Consider the following 26,909-nt stretch of genomic DNA (forward strand, 5'->3'; position numbering starts at 1 on the left):
TAATTAGCTTATTTGTTAGTTGCAATAGATACATCCCCATGGTTTTGATTTACCACACCACTAAGAGGATTTTATAAAACTTTATTTTCTTTGAATATACTTAATTTTTGTGTACTATTATTGTGATGTATTAAAGCTTTATTATTTTTGTTTTTTAACACAAGTCAATGGACTGCTTAAATTCCATTTTATTAGGAGGGATTATTACAGTCCCGTTTATTGATTAATATATATGTACTGAGTGCTTAAATTGAGTTTCTTTGATCCTTCTTTGGCTCAATATCTAGATAGTTAATTCTCTTATCACATGTTTACAAAAGAGAAAATGCAGGTATTACAATAAAATCAGACATTTACATAAATAGCAAAGGTGAGGGAATAAGTGCAGTAATTGACAGTGTTTGGCCACAAACAGTGGTACGAGCCACTGTGGGTGTGGGACAGTAGCCATGAGTCCAGGCTAGGGAAATCCTTCATTCAGAAGGTGTGTTTTTGACTTAAAGGTGGGGAGAGAAGGTGCTTAACGTATACTGAGTATAAGGGAGTTCCACAGGTAAGGGGCAGTAAGTGAAAAAAGTGTAGGGCGAGAGAGAGAGAGAGCTGTAAAGGTGAAAGGGGTGGAAAGCAGATAGTTATGAGCAGAGCACAGAATACGAGCTGGGACATAACGAGAGATCAAAGCTGATATGTAGTGAGGAGCAGAGGAGTGGACAATCTTGAAGGTAATAAGAAGAACATCTTGTATACATGTGTATAAATATATATATATATATACACACACACACACATATGAACCCCGTTATAACGCGGTGCTTGGGGTCCACATAATGCAACCGCGTTATAACGGGGGGAAAATGGCTGCCGCGATCAGGGGTTCTGTGCCCCTCGGAGGGGGAGAGCTAGGATAACTTTTCAGCTGTCCCTGAACCCAACGTCGCAGCGGCACCCCCGCGCAAGCTTTGAATTGCTTCATTGTATTCACGTCCACCAGGAACACTTACACTTCAATTTAAAGTCGCCCTATCGATAACCCCAACTAGCCCAGCCAGAGCTGCTACCAGAACCCCCTTCTTGGGTATGTATCTCAGCCAATCATGGGCAGTCATCCAGATCTCACTTTCTGGGGGTTATTTATTATGGGATACTGCCCAATCGGCACTACCACACCTTTTATGAATAACCCCCTATGATAAAAAAAAGCTGCTAACCGACAGGGAGTAGAACACCAGAACTGGGTCAGTATGACAAGGTGGAGTTACTTGTCTGGTTCTATGGTTTAATTACATTTGCTCACAATCACAACAGCAGTGGTTAGTTGCCTTCCAACTGATCTCCCACTTCAGAGGTCACAGAGCACATCCATAGCGTAATGTGAAATGCAAGAAATAACCCCTTAACTGCCAGAGAGGAGTGGGACACCTTACTTTGCAATGCTTACCTGGCTCCTCTGGCAGGGAAGAGGTTAAGGGCACACGCACACACACACACACACACACACGCACACACGCACACACGCACACACGCACACACAACACATATAATTAACTAAATAAAACAGTTTAATAGGCAAGTTTCTTCCTGCCTGTTATTAATCCTCCAAGCTTCTTCCTGGGTATTAGCTCGGAAATAAGTATTGTAGAATTGGCTAGTCTTCATTAATACACAAAATCCTTGTAGACCCAGAATAGACATCCTTCCAGTCAAGTCCAAATGGTACCAAAATATATTATTGAGATCAATGTACCTGTTACCAATGAATATACCAATAATATAAGTCGAAAGGCACAACTTGTAATCTGCGTCTTGAGAGGGGGTTGCCATCATCCCTATGTGTGATGTCACTGTATGTATGTATGATGTATGTATGTCTTTATTTCTATAGCTACTATAGGGAAAATTCTGCACACCACATAAAAATAACATAAGGATACAACTACCTGTGCTCCTGGTTTAGGATTGTCTGTGATGATCCAGCTTACAATGGAAGGTACTGTATAAGGAACAGGGGTCCACGGAATTTTCAAAACGAATTTATTGCCAACAAAATTACTGACGTTTCGGCCACACGTGGCCTTTCTCAAAGCCGAGTGGCATAATGAATGAATTCCGTGGAGCCCTGTTCTTTATACCTTCCTTTATTTATATAGCACCATTAATGTACACAGCGCTTCAGAGTAGTAATACACGTGACAATCATATAAATAACAAATAATACAAATAACAGATCGTGGGAATAAGCGCTTCAGACATAAAAGTAACATTGTGGAAGAGGAGTCCCTGCTCCGAAGAGCTTACACTCTGTGTGATGTGACTGCGTGTTGAGCAGGACCATAGACATGCAAAGTGCCTGCCCCCTCTCCTATTCTTCACCTACCATGGGGGAAAAAAACCCCAGTGAGATTTGGTGCATATAGGTAAAAAAAAATCATTTTAATGAAAAAGTGCAGATTTCAGGGGGGTTTCTCTATAGAAACAAAAAGTAGCCCAAACTCCCCTTTTAGCATGGTTATATTATTTCAAGGAAGCCACTTAGGTTGTTGAATTATTTACAGCATGTTTTATTGCGATTGTATTTTAATATTCATTGTTACTGTTAGCTGCTGTTACTGGTTCAAACGTGTGGCCATTCCGGCCGGGTCAATAATGCACACAATTTAGACCAAGCAGAAAATCTGTTTCTGGACATATTAAAGTTTCACCTACTGTATGATATTTCCTAATCTCTACGGTTCTGATCTTTTAGTCCCAAGAAGTATTAGGGGGTAATTCTATATGCTCCAAGGTGACCATTGGGGTAGTTTTTGGCCAAGAAACCCCATTGGTGGGACTTTTCGTCCACAAAAGGACTAAATGGCTACTGTGGGGTACCTAGAATGACACCCCTACCCTCTTAATCTGCTCCGGGGACACCCCGCAGCCAATAAGGAGCCAACCAGCCCCAGATCCTGCATACAAATGTTACAGTGAGACTTTTCTTTTGCACCCGGATCTATTTGGTTTCTTTCTCCACTCTAAGGCTGAGTCCCCAGTCTTCACTGTGGCACGCGCGCCCGGCGGGGGGGGGGAGGGGGGGCGGCGCATGCATAGCGCTGCACCGCGATAGGCGGTCTGAGGGGAGAGGGAAGGTTTGTGACGGGAGGGGGCGTGGCTGTGGGTTCGCGGGGGCGTGGCCATGACGTCCCGCGGCTGGTTCGCCCTAATTGGCTGAACCGCCGGCGGGGGCGTGGCCACGCCTCCGTCGCGGATTCTAATGTCAAATTCCCCTGCCTCCCTGAAAATCTGTCGCGCACCGCTGGGGAAAGGTGCGCGGCAAGGTAGGGACTGGGACCGGCCGGACTGGGGGGGCGGGGCTTGATAGCACAGCGCACGCCGAGCCGTGCGCTGTAGAAGTGACTGGGGCCGCCCCCTTATGCCGCGTCCATGCTGCTTGCTTGTGCGAGAGAGAGAGAGAGAGAGAGAGAGCTGCGCGATAAATCACATTGGGGTAATGTGATCGTGTATGGAGCGCACCCGCGAGCGTTGGCCGGAGAGCCGAGACAAATTATTTTGTATTTGCGGCGTGCCGGCCGGGTCACGTTAGCGGTTCGCCCAATGAGGGCAAACCAGCTCTGTGATGTCACGGCCACGCCCCTCCCCCCCGCCCGACACGCCTCCTCACGCGCAAGAGCTCAGTCCAGGAATCGCCTCTGCTGCAAGCAAGTGCTACGTCATGGCGCTACGTCTCGCGCTCGCGAGCAGGCAGCATGGACGCCGCCTTAGGCCCCCGATACACAAAGCTGACTTAACGAGTCGTTAGTTTGAGTTAACGCCTCATTAAGTGCCAACGGGGATCTTCAAACTCACTAACGCAGTGTTACAGAACGTGCTGTTTTCAGCCCTAACGAGCCCTTGCAAAACAGGTGTCCCCTGTAACAGCGCTGATCCACAGCGCTCCGGTATAGTTACCGCTGGGATATAATGATGCGTTACATAGGTCATACCTGAAGGTGGCGTTGGCTTGCGTCAAGCCCTGCGCTATGAGAAAGAAAGATCAGCCAAGTATATTTTAATGACTCACATTAGTATATATCTAGGGTATCTCAGGTGTGCTCCTTTTTACGCACAGGTGTGCTCCTTTTTACGCACAGGTGTGCTCCTTTTTACGCACAGGTGTCTCTTCCCATGTTCTTTGAAGGGGGGCTTGAAGGGATATATACAGCACTCAGGTCCCCAGTAAAATAAGACTCTCGCCCAAATTCCTGGAGGGAGCTAGCGCCATCTTCAGGTATGACCTATGTAATGCATCAATAAATCCCTGCGTCAACTCTAACGGAGCTCTGTAATGGCGTTGTTGCAGAAAACAACACTTTTGCATACCGTTAGCACTAATGTCCATTATACTAGACTTTGAAGGTACCCTGTAAGAGACCTGTGCAGAGGTACACTCAGGGAGACCGATTTGGGGGAAATTAAACATGGCTTTATTAAGCCTGTCTCTTTAAGCAGCATTTTAAGGCAAAACAATGCAAAGAAACAAACACCTACTCCTGTGTACGGGCTAACTGTGAATCTCGCAGCAGGCAGTATCACGCTATAAAGACATTTATCTCACTTAAAAGCACTTATCACTGCATAGTGAATCGGCCCCTCTGAGTCTAGGTGGGTCCAGGAAAAGACGTGTGGTGTCTTGTCAGCACATCTCTTCTGTGTACTCAAGACTTCCTCTTCCTCTGTCCTATAGAAGGTGTATTGCATATTTCCGAAATATAAAAAGAAAGGTTGAAAAATAAAAAGTGCGGGTACCCAGCACCGCATGACATCATCACACGTCCACACCCGGTGCGGGTACCCAGCACCGCATGACATCATCACACGTCCACACCCGGTGCGGGTACCCAGCACCACATGACATCATCACACGTCCACACCCGGTGCGGGTACCCAGCACCGCATGACATCATCACACGTCCACACCCGGTTCTAGTAAATATGGTCTTCCTGGAAGATGTTTCCCTCCTGCATTTTATTTATACCACATACAACGTATTTGATAGTCGGCATGATAATTCCTGTGTCTGGACCTTTAACCCAGCATACTAAAGGGTACTCAGTACCACTACTCTTTTATTTTCAAACCCAATATACCATCCCAAATGTTTTGCCCTAATATTTTCAATTTTTCAAATGTCCCAGGTTTTGAGCACAGAATTAAAGCTGCAGTTCAGTTTTTTTTTAATATTATTTATTTATTTATTTATTTACTTCAATAGTTTCATGTGGGCAATCTCTAATTACCTAAAGAACTGTATAGCTGCAGGTCAATTTGTTCTCCATGTATTGATCGGCGAAATTTGGTGACATAATTAGTGAAGGGATCTGTTTATATTCTGCTTCAGTCCGTCAGTGGAAGCTCATGAATATTCATGAGCACTCCTGCACTGACATGTGCAAGAGGGAGGGCAGGGCTGACAAAGGGGTGTGCCAGAGCTTGTGACAGGACGTGAAGGGGCAGTGCCTTAGTAAATGCTTGTTAAAATAAAATACAAGAAAATTGGTCTTTCAAAGTTGTTGTTTTAAAAACAGAAAATGCTAAAAGTATTTTTTCTTACTACAGAACTGATTTATTAAAAAAAACACACATACAGGATATTGACTGAACTGCAGCTTTAAAAACTTCGAGTCGGTAGCAGGGTATGTGTGCAGCTCACTGATCCATCTGGCCATGAGGTGGCGCTGCAGAGCTCACGCAGCTCCTCTCCCAGGCGTGCGTGTGTGAGAATGGAGCGTGGGGGGAGAGAAAATGAAGGGAGGGGAGGAAGGAAGGATAGAGAATGGAGAGAGAGAGAAGAGAGGGAAGGGGAGAGAGGAGGAAGGGACGGGGAGAGAGAATGGGGGAGGCACAAAGGGAGAGGAGAGGAAGGGGAGAGCATGGAGGGAGAGAAAATGGATGGAGGGAGGGGAATGGGAGAGAGAATGGAGGGAGGGAAAATGGATGGAGGGAGGGGAAGGGGAGAGAGGAGGGAGGTGGAGGGGGAGAGAGGGGGAGAGAGGAGGGAGGGACGGAGGGAGGGGGAAAGAGAATGGAGAGAGGGGGAGAGAGAGAATGGAGAAGGGACGAAGGTAGAGAAGATGAAGGGGAGAGAAAATTTAGGGAGAGAAAATGGATGGAGGGAGGGGGAGAGAGAATGGAGAGAAGGGGAGAGAGAATGGAGAGAGGGGGAGAGAGAATGGAGAAGGGCCGAAGGTAGAGGAGAGGAAGGGGAAAGAGAATTTAGGGAGAGAAAATGGATGGAGTGAGGGGGAGTGAGAATGGAGGGAAGGAGGGGGAGAGAGAATGGAGGGAGAGAGAATGGAATGGAAGTGGTGGGAGATGATATGGAGGCTGGAAGGGTGAGAGAAAGTATGGAGGGGAGACAGGAAGCAGGTGGAGAAAGGAGGGCGAGAGAGAATGAAAGGACGGGGGTAGAGAGAGATAATGGGGGTGAGCGAGTAAGAAGGGGGAGAGCGTTAAAAATCATGTTTTTCTTCATCTCTAACCTCTGAGGGGCACTGGGCTCTGGGGAGAGCTCCATTTTAACTTCCCGTACACTAAATATTTCAAACGGTCGTATCTTCAGAACGGAGTATCGGATGAAAAAAAAAATCCAAATGTATTAAATGTAAAAAGCAAATGGTGATCAGCGCGGCTTGCTGCTTTAATAAGGCAGCGATACTGCCTCCGCATTCACGACAACGTATTTTCCGCCATATCTTAATCCTGGGGCGCGCAAACTGGGAGGCGTGGGATATTCTAGGGAGGGGGGGGAGGGGCGCGGCGGTTGCAGAGGCCCCACGCTCTTCCCAGAGGCATTTAAATTAAATGCCAAGGGAGGCGTTAGGTCTCTGACAACGCGGCGTCAAATGATGCCGCAGGGTCTAATGGCAACGGCAACGCGACGTCACATGATGTCATGACGTCATATGACGCCGTCGAAGCCCGAGAGCATGTAAGGAGGGGTGGCGCGCAGGCAGGGGGGCGCGAACTGAAAGGATTTGCGCACCCCCGTCTTAATCTATAACGTTGAAGGTGTATTGCATATTTCCGAAATATAAAAAGAAAGGTTGAAAAATAAAAAGTGCGGGTACCCAGCACCGCATGACATCATCACACGTCCACACCCGGTGCGGGTACCCAGCACCACATGACATCATCACACGTCCACACCCGGTGCGGGTACCCAGCACCGCATGACATCATCACACGTCCACACCCGGTGCGGGTACCCAGCACCACATGACATCATCACACGTCCACACCCGGTGCGGGTACCCAGCACCGCATGACATCATCACACGTCCACACCCGGTTCTAGTAAATATGGTCTTCCTGGAAGATGTTTCCCTCCTGCATTTTATTTATACCACATACAACGTATTTGATAGTCGACATGATAATTCCTGTGTCTGGACCTTTAACCCAGCATACTAAGGGGTACTCAGTACCACTACTCTTTTATTTTCAAACCCAATATACCATCCCAAATGTTTTGCCCCAATATTTTCAATTTTTCAAATGTCCCAGGTTTTGAGCACAGAATTAAAGCTGCAGTTCAGTTTTTTTTTTTATATTATTTATTTTTTAATTTTTTTACTTCTATAGTTTCATGTGGGCAATCTCTAATTACCTAAAGAACTGCATAGCTGCCAGTCAATTCGTTCTCCATGTATTGATCGGCGAAATTTGGTGACAATTAGTGAAGGGATCTGTTTATATTCTGCTTCAGTCCGTCAGTGGAAGCTCATGAATATTCATGAGCACTCCTGCACTGACATGTGCAAGAGGGAGGGCAGGGCTGACAAAGGGGTGTGCCAGGGCTTGTGACAGGACATGAAGGGGCAGTGCCTTAGTAAATGCTTGTTAAAATAGAATACAAGAAAATTGGTCTTTCAAAGTAGTTGTTTTAAAAACAGAAAATGCTAAAAGTATTTTTTCTTACTACAGAACTGATTTATTAAAAAAAAAAAACACATACAGGATATTGACTGAACTGCAGCTTTAAAAACTTCGAGTCGGTAGCAGGGTATGTGTGCAGCTCACTGATCCATCTGGCCATGAGGCGGCGCTGCAGAGCTCATGCAGCTCCTCTCCCAGGCGTGCGTGTGTGAGAATGGAGCGTGGGGGGAGAGAAAATGAAGGGAGGGGAGGAAGGAAGGATAGAGAATGGAGGGAGAGAGAAGAGAGGGAAGGGGAGAGAGGAGGGAGGGACGGGGAGAGAGAATGGGGGAGGCACGAAGGGAGAGGAGAGGAAGGGGAGAGAGCATGGAGGGAGAGAAAATGGATGGAGGGAGGGGAATGGGAGAGAGAATGGAGTGAGGGAAAATGGATGGAGGGAGGGCAAGGGGAGAGAGGAGGGAGCGGGAGGGGGAGAGAGGAGGGAGGGACGGAGGGAGGGGGAGAGAGAGAATGGAGAAGGGACAAAGGTAGAGAAGATGAAGGGGAGAGAAAATTTAGGGAGAGAAAATGGATGGAGGGAGGGGGAGAGAGAATGGAGAGAAGGGGAGAGAGAATGGAGAAGGGCCGAAGGTAGAGGAGAGGAAGGGGAAAGAGAATTTAGGGAGAGAAAATGGATGGAGTGAGGGGGAGCGAGAATGGAGGGAAGGAGGGGGAGAGAGAATGGAGGGAGGGAGAGAATGGAGGGAAGAGGTGGGAGATGATATGGAGGGAGGAAGGGTGAGAGAAAGTATGGAGGGGAGACAGGAAGCAGGTGGAGAAAGGAGGGCGGGAGAGAATGAAAGGACGGGGGTAGAGAGAGATAATGGGGGTGAGCGAGTAAGAAGGGGGAGAGAAAAGATAGGAGAGAGACAGAGGAGGGGGGGGGGGGCGGGGTGCAGTTGGTGGTGTCATTTGTTTTCTAAATATTTTTTTTAATGTGCCCAGTTTTTACATTTGCAAATCTGGTCACCCTAACAAAAAATATACATTTTATCAGACACCACACTGCAGCATTTTATTTACGCTTACTCTGGCAATGATAAAAACGTGAAAAAATATACACATAAATACACACACACACACAAATACGGTATACAGTAAAGGAGGCTAGGAAAGGTGGCCGCACTCTATTAGTGCAGTGCCTCACAAGGCGATTCTGTGCGTGGCACTGTGCGTGCGTGGCACTGTACGTTGCGTGGTATGTGGAGACTGTTAGAATGCAGCACACACGCTCATAGGAGATTATAATATCAGCACCGGACACTTATCATAAGCAAGATGGAAACCTCAGGTTACCTAGGATCGTATTATCGATTCATAAATCCATCTTTATTTCTCTTACAATAATTGTCCTGGGCCGGTATCATAATCTCCTTTGAGATTGTATGCTACTATTGTATGCTACTATTGTATCTTAATATATAAAATCCAAACTTTGGTACTAGCAGCGGGGAACGTGATTGGTCCGTCGCCACCCCGACTCTCATTGGCCAAGAGGTACGCCCCACTGTGACACACACCTCCCACAGACTGTCATTGGCCACAAGTTACAGTGACATCACTGACACACCTACTTCAGTCTCACACACTTGCACTGACAGCATACCCCCACAGAACCCCTGCCGAGTCCTCTCACCCCTGTCCACACACACACACACACACACACACACACACACACACACACACACACACACACACTCACACTCACACTCACACACACACTGACTCCTGTGTACACAAACACACACACTCTAATCCCACACATATAGTCACTGTCATCCCACAATTCACAGTCACCCCTGTGTACACACACACACACACTCACTGTCATCCCACACACTTACACTGACCACACTGTCATCCCACAACTCACACTCATGCTGTCACACCTGTGTACACACTGCTTACTCCCCTGTAGCTAACACTCATCCTTACTCCCCTGTGTACATGCTTGCTTACTCCCCTGGCGCTCACCTCCTTCCCTCCCTCCCCGGCGCTCACCTCCTTCCCTCCCTACCCGGCGGGGGGACAGGCAGTGGGCAGGCACCCTGCAGCTGCTTCGCGGCGCTCACCTCTCTCCCCGGCGCACAGCTCACCTCCCTCCCCGGCGGGGGGAAACAGGCAGTGGGCAGCCAGCCTGCAGCTGCCTCGCGGCGCCGAGTGCCGAAGATGGCGGCGCCCGGAAGGACCCCCTTCCTCCCTCGCGGCGCCGAGTGCCTAAGATGGCGGCGGCCGGAAGGAGAGGTGGTGTGAGTGTGTGTCTGTGACACTGTGACACTGTGACACTGTGACACTGTGGGTGTGACACTGTGTGACACTGTGTGACACCGTGTGTGTGGGTGTGACACTGTGTGGGTGTGGGTGTGACACTGTGTGGGTGTGGGTGTGACACTGTGTGGGTGTGACACTGTGTGGGTGTGACACTGTGTGGGTGTGTGGGTGTGTGTGTGTGGGTGTGACACAGTGTGGGTGTGGGTGTGACACTGTGTGTGTGTATGTGTGTGTGTGTGTGTCATACACTGTAGGGTGGGGACCGGAGCTGCGCGTGGGTGGGGGGGGGATGAGCGGAGAGAGAGGGAGGAGCGGAGAAACATGTCCACTGTCCCTTCCCCCCCCCTCCTGTCCACTGTCCTCCCCCCCTCCTGTCCACTGTCCCCCCCCTCCTGTCCACTGCCCCCCCCCCTCCTGTCCACTCTGTCCCCCCCTCCTGTCCACTGCCCCCCCTCCTGTCCACTGCCCCCCCCCCTCCTGTCCACTGCCCCCCCCTCCTGTCCACTGCCCCCCCCCCCCCCCCCCCCTCATAGCGGGAAATTTAACTCACGGGCAACGCCGGGTCTCTCAGCTAGTGCTACTATATATATAAAAATATATATAGCAACGATGCATTGATGTGAGACAAAGTCTCTGTGAGCAGATTTCCTTCCATATGAAACTTACAGTCTGCGCAGTGACACACTTTAATCTCTTAGTCATTCCAAGTGATCTTGTCAGCTAATCATTACAGAATCACTCGTGTTTGCACGTGGGGAAAAGAGATTGTGTTTCAGTTAAACATAGCAACAACATGACCAGGGCCCCGGGGCTTAAACACGCACATGTGCAGGTGTGACATTAACGAACCTGTCACACTCCCCCACAGGTAGCGGCGTCCCAAGGTGATGAGGCCGCGGAACAGGGAACATGACACACATTCTGCAGGTGTACAAGGCAGGGCGGATCACACATTTCTTGGGGCCAAGGACTCGAGTTACGATCAGGGCCCTTCACCCCGTGTCGGCAGTCTTGCAAGCCCATTTCACACCATGCGATCCCCCTCTTCTATTTCCCTCTCCACTCCCCCCCCTCTTCCCATGTAGTTCTCTCCCCTCCCTCTCTTTTCCCCCCACCTCTATCAATTACTCAACTCTCACTCAATCCTGCTTCCTCCAATCCCTACTCCCTCCTTCACACTCATTCTCTCCCCCCCCCCCCCCCCACCATGGCCACACACACAGAATCCCCCACAATAATTACCACCCCCACACAAAATACATACAACCTCCCCTAAATACATACAAATTAAACACACCCCAAATACATACAAACCCACCCCCCTACTACATACAACCCCCCACTACATACAACCCCCCCAAATACATACAAAAAACCCACTCCCAAATACAGACAACCCTCCCCCCCCAAATACATACAGACACAAAAATACCCACCCCAAATAAATACATAATACTGACTTACGTACTATGGGGTTGGTCTCAGGCCTCTAGTGCCCCAGCTCTCTCCAGCTGTGTGGGCCTCACTGTTATGCCAGTGAGTGTCGGTGTTGGAGAGAGGTCCTGCGCGGGACAGTGAGGGAGGCCCGCTGCTGGGGAGAGCAGAGGCCCTGCGCGGGACAGTGAGGGAGGCCCTGCGCGGGACAGTGAGGGAGGCCCACAGCTGGGGAGAGCAGAGGTCCTGCGCGGGACAGTGAAGGAGGCCCACAGCTGGGGAGAGCAGAGGTCCTGCGCGGGACAGTGAGGGAGGCCCACAGCTGGGGAGAGCAGAGGTCCTGCGTGGGACAGTGAGGGAGGCCCACAGCTGGGGAGAGCAGAGGTCCTGCGCGGGACAGTGAGGGAGGCCCACAGCTGGGGAGAGCAGAGGTCCTGCGCGGGACAGTGAGGGAGGCCCACAGCTGGGGAGAGCAGAGGTCCTGCGCCGGACAGTGAGGGAGGCCTGCAGCTGGGGAGAGCCGAGGCCCTGCGCGGGACAGTGAGGGAGGCCTGCAGCTAGGGGAGAGCAGAGGCCCTGCGCGGTACAGTGAGGGAGGCCCGCAGCTGGGGAGAGCAGAGGAGCTGCGCGGGACAGTGAGGAAGGCCCACAGATGGGGAGAGCAGAGGTCCTGCGCGGGACAGTGAGGGAGGCCCACAGCTGGGGAGAGCAGAGGAGCTGCGCGGGACAGTGAGGAAGGCCCACAGCTGGGGAGAGCCGAGTCCCTGTGCAGGACAGTGAGGGAGGCCCACAGCTGGGGAGAGCAGAGGCACTGAGCGGGACAGTGAGGGAGGCCTGCAGCTGGGGAGAGCAGAGGAGCTGCGTGGGACAGTGAGGGAGGCCCGCAGCTGTGGAGAGCAGAGTCCCTGTGCGGGACAGTGAGGGAGGCCTGCAGCTGGGGAGAGCAGAGGCCCTGTGCGGGACAGTGAGGGAGGCTTGCAGCTGGGGAGAGCAGGGGCCCTGTGCGGGACAGTGAGGGAGGCCTGCAGCTAGGGAGAGCAGAGGCACTGCGCGGGACAGTGAGGGAGGCCCACAGCTGGGGAGAGCAGAGGCACTGAGCGGGACAGTGAGGGAGGCCTGCAGCTGGGGAGAGCAGAGGCCCTGCGTAGGACAGTGAGGGAGGCCCACAGCTGGGGAGAGCAGAGGCACTGAGCGGGACAGTGAGGGAGGCCCGCAGCTGGGCAGAGCAGAGGCACTGAGCGGGACAGTGAGGGAGGCCCACAGCTGGGGAGAGCAGAGGCACTGAGCGGGACAGTGAGGGAGGCCTGCAGCTGGGGAGAGCAGAGGCACTGAGCGGGACAGTGAGGGAGGCCTGCAGCTGGGGAGAACAGAGGCCCTGCGCGGGACAGTGAGGGAGGCCTGCAGCTGGGGAGAGCCGAGTCCCTGTGCTGGACAGTGAGGGAGGCCCACAGCTGGGGAGAGCAGAGGCACTGAGCGGGACAGTGAGGGAGGCCCGCAGCTGGGGAGAGCAGAGGCACTGAGCGGGACAGTGAGGGAGGCCTGCAGCTAGGGAGAGCAGAGGCCCTGCGCGGGACACTGAGGGAGGCCCACAGCTGGGGAGAGCAGAGGCACTGAGCGGGACAGTGAGGGAGGCCCGCAGCTGGGGAGAGCAGAGTCCCTGTGCGGGACAGTGAGGGAGGCCCACTGCTGGGGAGAGCAGAGACACTGAGCAGGACAGTGAGGGAGGCCTGCAGCTAGGGAGAGCAGAGGCCCTGCGTGGGACACTGAGGGAGGCCTGCAGCTGGGGAGAGCAGAGGCCCTGAGCGGGACAGTGAGGGAGGCCCACAGCTGGGGAGAGCAGAGGCACTGAGCGGGACAGTGAGGGAGGCCCGCAGCTGGGGAGAGCAGAGTCCCTGTGCGGGACAGTGAGGGAGGCCCGCTGCTGGGGAGAGCAGAGACACTGAGCAGGACAGTGAGGGAGGCCTGCAGCTAGGGAGAGCAGAGGCCCTGCGTGGGACACTGAGGGAGGCCTGCAGCTGGGGAGAGCAGAGGCCCTGAGCGGGACAGTGAGGGAGGCCCACAGCTGGGGAGAGCAGAGGCCCTGCGTGGGACAGTGAGGGAGGCCTGCAGCTGGGGAAAGCCGAGTCCCTGTGCAGGACAGTGAGGGAGGCCCGCAACTGGGGAGAACAGAGGCCCTGCGTGGGACAGTGAGGGAGGCCTGCAGCTAGGGAGAGCAGAGGCCCTGCGTGGGACACTCAGGGAGGCCTGCAGCTGGGGAGAGCAGAGGCCCTGCGCGGGACACTGAGGGAGGCCTGCAGCTGGGGAGAGCAGAGGCCCTGCGCGGGACAGTGAGGGAGGCCTACAGCTGGGGAGAACAGAGGCCCTGAGCGGGACAGTGAGGGAGGCCCGCAGCTGAGGAGAACAGAGGCCCTGAGCGGGACAGTGAGGGAGGCCTGCAGTTGGGGAGAGCAGAATCCCTGCGCGGGACAGTGAGGGAGGCCTGCAGCTTGGGAGAGCAGGGGCCCTGCGCGGGACAGTGAGGGTAGGGTGACCAGATGTGCTAGTTTAGCAGGGACAGTCCTGTTTTTTTAAGGTCTGTCCCGGCTGCCCGACATTCTTTAAAATGTGGGAGAGAGACAGACAGACAGAATGGAGAGAGAGACAGAATGGAGAGAGAGATGGAATGGGGAGAGAGAGAGAGACAGAATGGGGAGAGAGAGACAGACACAGCATGAGGAGAGAGAGACAGACACAGCATGAGGAGAGAGAGACAGCGTGGGGAGAGAGAGAGAGAGACAGCATGGGGAAAGAGAAACACAGAATGGGGAGAGAGAGACACAAAATGGGGAGAGACACACAGAATGGGGAGAGTGAAACATACACCGAATGGGGAGAGAGACACAGAGAATGGGGGGGGGGGATAGAGAGACACACAGAGAATGGGGGGGGAGAGTGAAAGACACACAGAGAATGGGGGGGAGAGAGACACAGAGAATGGGGGAGAGAGATAATGAAGGGATGGGGGAGAGAGAGAATGGAGGGATGGGGGAGGGAGAGAGAGAATGGAGGGATGGAGAGAATGGAGGGAGGGAGAGAATGGAGGGACGGGGAGAGATAATGGAGGGATGGAGAGAATGGAGGGAGGGAGAGAATGGAGGGACGGGGAGAGATAATGGAGGGATGGGGGAGAGAGAGAATGGAGGGATGGGGAGGGAGAGAATGGAGGGATAGAGAGAATGGAGGGATGGGGGAGGGAGAGAATGGAGGGATGGACAGAATGGAGGGATGTTGGGGGGAGAAAGACAATGGAGGGTTGGGGGGAGAGAGAGAATGGAGGGACGGGTGGAGAGAGAATGGAGGGACGGGGGGAGAGAATGGAGGGATGGGGGGTGTGAGAGAGGGGGGGGTTGGAGAGACATAAAGGAGAAGGGGCGCAGTTGGTGATCATTTGTTTTATAAATACTTTTTTTAATGTGTCCCGGATTTTACTTTTGTAAATCTGGTCACCCTAAGTGAGAGAGGCCCGCAGATGGGGAGAACAGAGGCCATGCACGGAAATGCGAGGGAGGCCTGCAGCTGGGGAGAGCAGAGGCCCTGCACCAGACAGTGAGGGAGGCCCTCAGCTTGGGAGAGCTGTGGACAAACCACTTTGGCCCAACCTCTTTGGCTGGCTGCCGGTCCTCTCATTGCTGTCGGGCCCCCAGCTCTCCCCAGCTACGAGCCTCCCTCACTGACACTGTGCCATGGCGAGCCTCTTGACGCCAGCATGCACCAGGTGTCTCACATGCCGGTGCACGCCAGAAACTGGGCCCAGCTTTTGGTGTGCTCCAACATCTGTGAGAGGCCCTGTGTCATATGCTCGGCTTTGGACAATGTCAGTGAGGGAGGCCCACAGCTGGGGGAAGCCAGGTCCCGGCGGCAACGAGAAGACCGACAGCCGGGCAAAGAAGTTGGGCCCGGGCATACGTCGGGCTCAACTTCTAATGGTGTCTGGGCCTCCCGCAGCCACTGACCTGGGACACTTATACCAGCTGTCCCCCACCCCCTGCTGGTGGCCCAGACACAGGGGGCACGTGTACGGTGATGATCAGAAAGCAGGTTCCTCTCATTTTGGTGATGAGACTGTTTACATTGTTCGCTTTCCTCCGCTTTTTTCGTTTAAAACATACTGTAAGTATGGTTCCGTCACTAGTAAGACAGATAAACAGAGGTAGCTGATCTGCTTGAATCCAATGTTCCCAACAAGAAGCGATACACGTTTGTTTTTCCCGAGAAACAAATAAGTAAAACAGTTAATTTAAGGATAATTTACTGTTTCTAGGGAAACTAATTACACCGATAACTTGTTTAGAACCATTATTTTTCTCACCCCTGTTGAAGTGACCCTTGAATTAGTTACTGCTCTGTGCTCGATGACCTTTGTATAATACAAATCAGATACTTCTAAGCATTGGTCCAATCCCTGCTATGACCAAAGTGAACTAATGGCAGTGGCATGTTTAATCCTTTGAGTCCCGAGTGATGGACATCACAAGGGCCAACTGTTTGTGGTGGCACGTGTGACCTCCAGTGGACATCATCTCTGTTTGGATCACTTGGGAACATGATCAAACATCCCCTTACCCACTCTCTGACATCACTTTTCTCTCTCTCACACTCCTCACACTCAACCTCCTGCATCTCCTGGATTCCTTGACCTTCAGTCCCTGGAATCCAGCCTAAAATCAGCCTTTTCTTTACTGCCACCCACCTCTGACCCCAACAGTCTTGTCAAGACTTACAACATTGCCCTTGCTCTCCTGACATGACCAGTGTGCTCCTCCTGTACGGCGACACTCATGGCAGTCCAACCCACAACCCGGGCAAAACGCACATACGCACTTTCTGCGCTCTTGCACTCGTTCCGCTGAACGCCGTTAGTACATCGTTAAGTGCTAACAGGAATCTTCACGGCTCACTAACACCGTGTTAAGTGCTGTTTTTGGCCAAAGAGGGCATTGTGCACCTTTAACAGACGTTCCTGCTAATTATAAGCAAAAGAAGTGTTTCCTCTAACAACGCCTATCCACAGAGCTACATTAAAGCTAACGCAGGGATTTAGCGAGATGTTGGTTACTGTAGGTCGTAGCTAAACGTGGCGTTACTCCCACTCACACCCTGAAATAAGGCTCGGGATGAGGGTAATACCACAGTTAGGAATAATTTAACTAAAATGCTATTTACAGGGTTCTTTCCCCCTCCTGTCTTCTCTTTAACTTTTATTAAACACCTATTCAGGGTCTAGATGAGATTAAAGCCCCCTTTTGGTAAGACATGCTTAACGCCCTGTAATTTGAAGGTAACACAAGGTAGTTGTAACTAAACATGCCGTTAAGCTTTTGCTAATGAGATCTCTCATCTCTATTGTTTCCTGTTGACCTACCAACCTCTCTAAACATTACACTCTCATCAGCCATAGATAAGATGGCTCAGACACGTTGCCCTCTCAACGACAATGCTCCTCTTACATCTCTACCCTCACCCCCGAATACAGTATACACCCCATATGTTCTGCCCGTGGCATCCGCCTTTCCTCCTGTCTTATCACAGCCTCCCAGTCCCGCCTACAAGACTTCTCTCTCTGGAATTCCCTACCATGGACCGTCAGGCTCTCCCTCAACACAAGAGGGAGGGGGCACAGTGACAGACAATCACCAAGCTCTACCCTGACTGAAGGAGGAGCCGGATGTGAGCTGTCGCACCCTCAGTCTCTCAGAGTTGGCGAGCTAGAAGAAGCTGTTTGTCGAGCTCTTGATTCCAAAGCTGCCCAAGCGACTAGTGAGATGGCTGACTGTCGCGTAACCACCTACCAACTTCCAGGAGGCTTCCTGGTGGTGGTAGTAGGCGGCAGAGAATTCTTGAGATGTCTGTGTCTGCAGGGCAGATTGCCAGGGGGTGAGCCCAGCACGATGCCCGCATTGTGGGATATTCTACTTCTGGCCGGTAGAACCGGTTGCCCCTATTGTTGCCCCGCCGGACGGCTCGCAAGCGGCACTAACAGAGGTGCGTAGCCTGGATGCTGTTGCCACCACAATAATAATTGTGGGAGATATAAAATGTCCATATTGCACGGAAGCTCAAAGACCAAATGAAATCGCTACCTAAATAACACTCTCTGCTTTGGACTTTCGAGGACATGTTAGTGAATACGGTGAGAAGACTTTCTGGGCGAAAAATGCCATCTACCGCTGGAAAATTCAATTCACGCAATTTAATCATATACTGTAGGTCCCAAAAAATTCTAACAATCTGAGATTGGTACGTGGATAGAAGTTATTGAGGGTCACACATAGCAGAGCGTTGTTAAAACAAACAGGCAGTGTATTGATCCGGGGAGAAATCTGATTGCCATTATCTGGAGACAGGAAGGCATTGGTTGTGTGCATTATTATTTTTTTTTGCTTGTGAAAGAGAATTGGCAGAGTTATGTGTCTGCCTTTCTCTGCATCAATAGCACTAGAAGTATCTAATCCTGTAAAGCAGGAAACAAACGCTGAAACGTAACGGGCTTAAACACATTGTTTAACTGCCACAAAATCAGCAAAACACACCATTACAAAAACAACAACTCTCAAAGGAGGAAAGTAAAAAAATACAAATTGCCAAAAACCTATTTGTGCTTAAAACCTAGTGACATCATTTATTTTAGTCCAATCCTGTTTGAGTCCAACTTTATAGGCATCAGACACTTTACAGTGAAGGTTCCAGGTTACATACTTCCATACTTTCTACTGGAAGTAGGACCACACGTTTGACCCTTGGAGTGCCCCATTGCATACAGTGGCCACCTCTGCATGGGGTCTCGCCCTCCATGGCTTAGTGGCTACCTTATGGGCTTTTTGCTCATATTCAAGGGGAGATAACTTTATGCGCTCCACAGGAGTAAGACTCCTTTCCCGTTCGCGTCAAAGGCGTCACGTGATCGCGGCATGACGGAGAGGCTGTGGCACTTCAGTGCTGCGACCCTCAACGTGTTAATAATTCCTGCAGGGAGTAACTGCACAGTTAACACCCGCTATATGCGCAGCTCCAAGCACACTAGTGCCTTGCCCGGAGCGTTACAATGTTTAGTAACAGATGATCCAAAAAGTGCTGGTCAGGGATTTTACCCTAAAAGCAGCAAAATCGTCGTAGCTGAATTTACAACTCTTTGTTTCCAAACACTATTTAGCTGCCACAGAAGCCAGTAAGTGATTGCAAAGGGCAGAGCTGCACTCCAGACACCAGCTCATGTTCCTTCTGGGTTTTTGGGGGTGTATATATTGTCTGTCATTTCTCGAAGAAAATAATGCTATTTGCTGCGTATTGTAGAAGTGCTGAGGAGAAATGGGGGGAAAATCATTACAAATGTAAATCTCCCTGCCCAGCTCTTAGGGAGATGACATCAGTGTCGGTGTTAGGGCTGCTCAGGAGGCATTACCTTGTTCAGGGTAAAGGGTGCAGGGTGCAGGCTTCGGGCAGGCTGGGTGTTGGTAAGCAAGCATGGGCGCCAGGAACTTTATTCAGTCAACTAGCAGCTTTACTATCTCTTATACTCAGCCTCACATTTGTTATATAAAGTACATCTTGCGTACCTAATTGGGTGTCCTTTTGGCGATACTGTTTGTATGGCTTCCCTAGCTGCCCCTATCTCAGCCCGATAGGAAGGTGCTGAGGCTTAATGGTTCTTACTTTACATAAAGACTCCCTCTGTCTTATAGAAAAGTTAATGCTCCATGTCCACTGCGGACACTGGCGGGCCTGGTACTACTCCCTCAGTTTCCCCCTTGGGGTGGCCTCCCACTACGTGGCCTTCTGGATGAAATCCAGCAATGGACCCGACAATGGGGCTGGTCCAACCATACCTAGGGGCTGTGACTTGGGGAGCCCCCTCTGGGCATAGGCTGTCTCTCGCCGAACTTAGAGGCTAGTATTGGATCATTTGCTGTGGGACACTATCTAACAGGGCACTCTCCCTAACTAGAAAGCAATAAAAGTGACCTTGCCCTATCCTAAACATAGGAATGTATATACATATTCACAGTGAGACCCCCTCTTCTTCACCTCCTCCAGGGATCTGAGTTTCAGAAGCGTCCCCCTTACTATTTATAGCCGAGCATGATGTCACTGTCTCCAGGCAGGATGGGACAGGGTTTAACTTCTGCTGAGTCACCCCAGCACCATGTGATGGGGAAGGGGTGTTACTCTGTGTGAGCCCACACAGTTAACCCCATAAGACCCTAGTAATCCCATAGGGGGGTTACACAAATTTTTTAAATGGGGTAAGGGGGTTCCACAACCCCCTTTTGTTCTAGGGGTTTCTGCTTTGATGTGCAATTTAATGGGAACACATAGTTATTCATAAAACCTGGTGGGACTGGATAGCTGCAAGAATACCATGGTGGTCCAAAGTGGTCCTCTTCCGCAGCAAAAGGGTTCAAAGTGCAGTCTGTCCCAGGACCAAAGTATACTAGTGGCATTGGTGAGTGAAGGGCTACTAACAGCTCAAAACAGCGAGTATAGAAAGATAATAAATAGATAATGAGTGGGACTGCTGAGGTAAGCCGCGAGGCGATTCAAAAGCGTGGGTGTGGATGAAGTAGAAGGGGAGACAGTGTGAGCTGTATGTGTAGAGGAAGAGTCCCAGTGGGAAACGCTACCTGAGATCCTGAGATGTAGCAGGCCTGGATCAGTGCCCCTACGGATCCCTCGTGTAGCTCTCTTCCAGTGCAGTTTTCTCCGCGGGGGGGGACGCCGCCGTCCTGGATAACCTCCGTGCTCTCTCCCTCCTGTGGCGCGAAGATCAAGAGTACAGGAAACACGTAATGGTGTATCCGGTCCGTCCGGGAAAATCTTCCTCTCCCAGTAGACGCGTGATTGCACGGGGGAGAATGGTCCGCCGCCAACACCCGCGCAGCCTCCGATCCTCAGCGCGTCACTCCAATCAGATGATAGCAGGAAGCAAAAAAGTTGATTGGTAAGTTGAATCGCGTGAAGTCCCCAAAAAGCACTGACAGCTCACCAAAATGGAAAATAAAACTGTTTAATGAAGACTACATAAAAAGGAACATCAGGACAAACAAAAAACCTGTTACATAACTACCCTACGCGTTTCAGGCACCTTAGTGCCCTTTCTCAAGGGGAATGGTGGGGACTGAATGAGTGTCAGGTATATATAGCCCCTCCTGTCTTATTTAACACACAGCTGAACACAGTTGGTATCTGATAAGTAGTAACACCTGTTATATCTAGGGATGCACCATGATGTTGAATAGGTAACCAGGGCGGTACATCGACTAATTAATAAAATGATTAAATCAATGGGTATTCAATAAGGACCCTATGACTAAGAAGTCTAAGACATAATTGATATATAATGGAATGCAATCCTATTACAGAGTCTATGGAATATGATACAGTCAATTGGGAAAGAGGGATTAGTAAGGGTTAAATACAGAAGGAGAAAAGGAGACACAATATTGGTAATAAGTAACTACAAGTGGATATGATAATTGTAGATATCTATCGCTAATGGTTTAAACATGACAATGATGACAATTAACTAACAGTGAATGTTAAACATAATGATGGTCAAATAAATGGTAATATGCAAAATAAAAACTGAAATAACCATCAAATAGACAATCGTTTGTAAATTAGACCAATTTAACATCACAGAGGCTAATCATAAAAAACTCTAAAGGTGATCCAAGGGGTCATATATCGATGTAGAATACGAGGATAAATGTAAATAAGATTATATCTGATAACATACATAAATTACAGGAAATGTTTGAGATCCCACTCTGTGTTTAATCCCTTTGGAATTAGTGTATCAAGGGTAAAGATCCAGTGGGCCTCTCTGCGGTAAAGTGTGTTAATTCTGTCACCGCCCCTGTAATGTATGGGTATCTGTTCTATTGCTAAACATCTGAAATTTGTTAGGGTGCCATTTTGACAGATATTAAAATGTTTTGATACAGGATGCGTTTCGTCTTTTTTAAGTATTAATCGCATATGGTCCAATATTCTTATTTGAAACAATCGTGTAGTTAGGCCTATGTATTTTTTGTGGCAACCACAAATAAGCATGTATATTACGAACTCTGTTCTGCAATTCAAAAACATTGGAATATAGTAAGACCTAGTATTATCAATATTTGTGAAGGTAGTGGATTTAGACACATATCTACAAATTTTACAGCGTCCACAAGCAAAACATCCTTTAAGATTTGGAAAAAACTCTTTTTTGGTGGTTGATTTATCTTTTTGGATAACACTAGGAGCTACAATGTTACCTAGAGTTTGAGATCGTTGGAAGACAAATCTGGGTTTAGTGGTAGTAATTCTCCTGAGGAGGGGATCTATAGTAAGTATGGACCAATGTTGGTTTACAATGTTACGGATAGCCTCTGCTTGCCTACTGTATTTTGTAATAAAGTAGGGGGTATCTGAGTTGATATTTTTCTCTCTGGAGGTATTTATACCACTAAATCTGTTAGTTGATTTATCTATAGACCTATTGATCATGGCCTCCCTATTTTGTTGTAAGGCATTTTCATATGCTTCTTGAAGATTCTTTTTGGTGTAACCTCTTTTGAGGAACCGATCAGTTAGCTCAGTGGACCTATTGTGGAAATCTTCTAAATTAGAGCAGTTTCTCTGGAGGCGGATGAACTGTCCATAGGGTATCCCTTTAATTAGAGCATGACTATGTGCACTGTCCGCATGCAGCAAGGTATTTTTTGCATTATCCTTGCGGAAAATGTCAGTATGAATCCGTTGATCCAGCCCTACGTAAAGCTACAAATCAAGATAATTAACGTGAGTATAGTGATAATGTGAAGTGAAGTGGAGATTGTACGTGTTAGTGTTAATAAGGTTGATGAATGAATGTAATTCTTCCACCGAACCGCTCCAGATGATAAGTAAGTCATCAATGAAGCGGCGGTAGAAGTGTATGTGGTGTCTGAAAGGGTTACTATCTCCAAACACGTGGGTCGCTTCCCACCATCCCATGAAAAGGTTCGCATAGGAGGGGGCGAAGCATGTGCCCATGGCAGTCCCACGTGTTTGGAGGTAGTAGTGGCCAGAAAAAAGAAAGTAGTTGTGCGTGAGCAAAAAGTGAATGCAGTCAAGTAGAAAAACCGTGTGTAGAGGTGATAGTGAGGGGTCTAAGTCTAAGAAATATCTGGTGGCAAGTAGACCTTGGGTGTGCGATATAATAGAATAGAGTGAAGAGACATCTAATGTGACCCACATAAAGTCTGGTGACCAGTGATAATCTTGAAATAAGGTGAGAAGATGTGACGTGTCCAGTAAGTGAGAGGGTAAGGTGTGCACAATGGGTTGTAAATAAAAATCAATATAAATTGAAAGGTGTTCACCCAGTGCCCCTATACTAGAAACTATTGGACGTCCTGGTGGTGTGTCTAATGATTTGTGTACCTTAGGCAGGTGGTGGAACACGGGAGTGATAGGATGCAGACATTGCAAATAGTCAAACTCTTTGGGGGACAATAAACCAAGATCTTTGCCGATCTCCAACAGGTCATTGAGTTCAGTTAGAAATATTCTCGTTGGATCAGAGGGTAAAAGATTGTAATATGTAATATCATTCAGTTGTCTGAGTGCTTCAGTCTGATAATAACTATAGTCCATAACTACGACGCGCCACCTTTATCTGCCTTTTTAATTACTATGTTTTCATTGTTTTTAAGGAAAGATAGCGCATGTCTGAGATCAGGACTAAGATTATCTCTGTTATTAGGTTTCTCAGAAAATTGTATACCCTTTGACAAGAGGAGAAGATCTCTCTGTACTGCTTTGGTAAATAGTTCAATGGCTGTCCCTTTAGTATTGTCTGGGATGAACTTGGATTTATTGTTCACTTCACATTATCACATTATCACTATACTGTACTCACGTTAATTATCTTGATTTGAAGCTTTACGTAGGGCTGGATCAACGGATTCATACTGACATTTTCCGCAAGGATAATGCAAAAAATACCTTGCTGCATGCGGACAGTGCACATAGTCATGCTCTAATTAAAGGGATACCCTATGGACAGTTCATCCGCCTCCAGAGAAACTGCTCTAATTTAGAAGATTTCCACAATAGGTCCACTGAGCTAACTGATCGGTTCCTCAAAAGAGGTTACACCAAAAAGAATCTTCAAGAAGCAAATGAAAATGCCTTACAACAAAATAGGGAGGCCATGATCAATAGGTCTATAGATAAATCAACTAACAGATTTAGTGGTACAGAGAGAAAAATATCAACTCAGATACCCCCTACTTTATTACAAAATACAGTAGGCAAGCAGAGGCTATCCGTAACATTGTAAACCAACATTGGTCCATACTTACTATAGATCCCCTCCTCAGGAGAATTACTACCACTAAACCCAGATTTGTCTTCCAACGATCTCAAACTCTAGGTAACATTGTAGCTCCTAGTGTTATCCAAAAAGATAAATCAACCACCAAAAAAGAGTTTTTTTCCAAATCTTAAAGGATGTTTTGCTTGTGGACGCTGTAAAATTTGTAGATATGTGTCTAAATCCACTACCTTCACAAATATTGATAATACTAGGTCTTACTATATTCCAATGTTTTTGAATTGCAGAACAGAGTTCGTAATATACATGCTTATTTGTGGTTGCCACAAAAAATACATAGGCCTAACTACACGCATGTTTAAAATAAGAATATTGGACCATATGCGATTAATACTTAAAAAAGACGAAACGCATCCTGTATCAAAACATTTTAATATCTGTCAAAATGGCACCCTAACAAATTTCAGATGTTTAGCAATAGAACAGATACCCATACATTACAGGGGCGGTGACAGAATTAACACACTTTACCGCAGAGAGGCCCACTGGATCTTTACCCTTGATACACTAATTCCAAAGGGATTAAACACAGAGTGGGATCTCAAACATTTCCTGTAATTTATGTATGTTATCAGATATAATCTTATTTACATTTATCCTCGTATTCTACATCGATATATGACCCCTTGGATCACCTTTAGAGTTTTTTATGATTAGCCTCTGTGATGTTAAGTTGGTCTAATTTACAAACGATTGTCTATTTGATGGTTATTTCAGTTTTTATTTTGCATATTACCATTTATTTGACCATCATTATGTTTAACATTCACTGTTAGTTAATTGTCATCATTGTCATGTTTAAACCATTAGCGATAGATATCTACAATTATCATATCCACTGTTAGTTACTTATTACCAATATTGTGTCTCCTTTTCTCCTTCTGTATTTAACCCTTACTAATCCCTCTTTCCCAATTGACTGTATCATATTCCATAGACTCTGTAATAGGATTGCATTCCATTATATATCAATTATGTCTTAGACTTCTTAGTCATAGGGTCCTTATTGAATACCCATTGATTTAATTATTTTATTAATTAGTCGATGTACCGCCCTGGTTACCTATTCAACATCATGGTGCATCCCTAGATATAACAGGTGTTACTACTTATCAGATACCAACTGTGTTCAGCTGTGTGTTAAATAAGACAGGAGGGGCTATATATACCTGACACTCATTCAGTCCCCACCATTCCCCTTGAGAAAGGGCACTAAGGTGCCTGAAACGCGTAGGGTAGTTATGTAACAGTTTTTTTGTTTGTCCTGATGTTCCTTTTTATGTAGTCTTCATTAAACAGTTTTATTTTCCATTTTGGTGAGCTGTCAGTGCTTTTTGGGGACTTCACGCGATTCAACTTACCAATCAACTTTTTTGCTTCCTACTAGTGGCATTGGCATGGTCAAGGTATTACATCTTGGTGATCTATGCCAATATAAAAATACAGTATTATAAAATGGTATTTTTAAGGTTTGTTTGTACACAGGGCGAGCCAAGACTCGGGGTGGGGTGGCGTTTTCCTCTGGCTGCTCCTGATCCTGATGTCACTTTATGTTCAACAAGAGTTTTCACAGGCAAAAATCTCCCGCTCTATCCCTCCCCTTACCATTATTGGCTCCATGATAAGGAGCTGGTGGAAAAAAGGTTAGGAAAAAGGTTAAGAAAACACTTGCATCGTTAGCATTAACCTGCCTTTCCTCCTCTAGGTGCTGAAATACCTGCGGCACCTCAATTTCACCAATAACATGGGGGAGCATGTGGATTTCAATGAGTCCGGGGACCTGGTGGGGAACTATACGATCGTCAACTGGCATCTGTCGGAAGAAGACGGGTCCGTGGTGTTCGAGGAGATTGGACACTACAACGTCTACGCAAAGCAGAACGAGCGGCTTTTCATCAACGAAAGTAAGATACTGTGGAGCGGATTCTCCAGAGAGGTGGGTGCTCTTAGTGAATGGAGACTGTTTGGTGGGGGAAGGGACACAGACCACCTCTCGTTGTTGACTACCAGTAGTAGTACAGATGTAGCCAGACTTATTGTCTCCGGCACGTGACCCTCAACCCAGAGCATTGACCTCCACCCCCACCCCCCTCCAGCGCAAGTTCGGCAGACACCATCTCTAGAGCCGTGGCTTTTTGCTTTCTCAGCCACGGCGCTGGAGACACTCGGCGTAAATTATAGCTCCTTTAATAGGTCCCACATAGGAAAGACAACGTTTGGGCCTCACTCTTGGGATCTTCTTCGGGGGCAAAGATGCTTAAACATTTTAGAAAGGCCTTGAGTGCGAGACTGAGCAGCTTATTCAGCAAGCTGTGTTATCGACGATCTAGCGCGATCACGCAGAAAACCGGTTGACTTCAACGGTGCTTTCCATGCGGTAGCATCGGATCGGCGATATCACAGCTTACTGAATAAACCCCTGAGATGTTCGCTTTGCTATGTACATCAGAATCAATCAACCTCCAATGAGTGAAATCACTGGATTTAGGGGGTTCTTGACCAAAGCAATAGCATCATAATAGTGTAGCCCTGGTTATCATTAGTGAGAGTCTATTGATAAGGACATCTATGAGTTGCACTGACTCCAAATCAGCGAGATACATGGACAATTAGTGACCAGTGAAAGGTCTGGTAAATGATTGTACCATTTATAGATCATGATAAATGAGTGGTTCTTGTTTTGGGGGATTGTTGTGTAGTGCCTGATGCTGTTACTACCGGCTGTGCGTGTTTTCTCTATTTTTGTGATCGTCCCTGTTTTTTGTTTCTTAATGTCGTTTTTTGTACTATGTGAAGCCACCTAGCTGTGTGTATGTATTTCTTGTCTACCTCTATTTACAAGTAAACATAACA

General features: G+C 48.4%; 1 protein-coding gene across 1 annotated transcript in view; it reads left to right on the forward strand.

Moving 5' to 3' along the window:
- CASR (calcium sensing receptor) overlaps positions 1-26,909 on the forward strand; it is a 202,767-nt gene that overhangs the window by 163,629 nt on the left and 12,229 nt on the right. Inside the window, exon 5 of the mRNA XM_075592879.1 lies at positions 25,762-25,992. Within this exon, the coding sequence (XP_075448994.1) occupies positions 25,762-25,992 (231 nt within the window). The remainder of the gene's footprint in view (positions 1-25,761; positions 25,993-26,909) is intronic.

This window comes from Ascaphus truei, chromosome 3 (assembly GCF_040206685.1).
Source record: "Ascaphus truei isolate aAscTru1 chromosome 3, aAscTru1.hap1, whole genome shotgun sequence".
Lineage (NCBI taxonomy): Eukaryota > Metazoa > Chordata > Amphibia > Anura > Ascaphidae > Ascaphus > Ascaphus truei.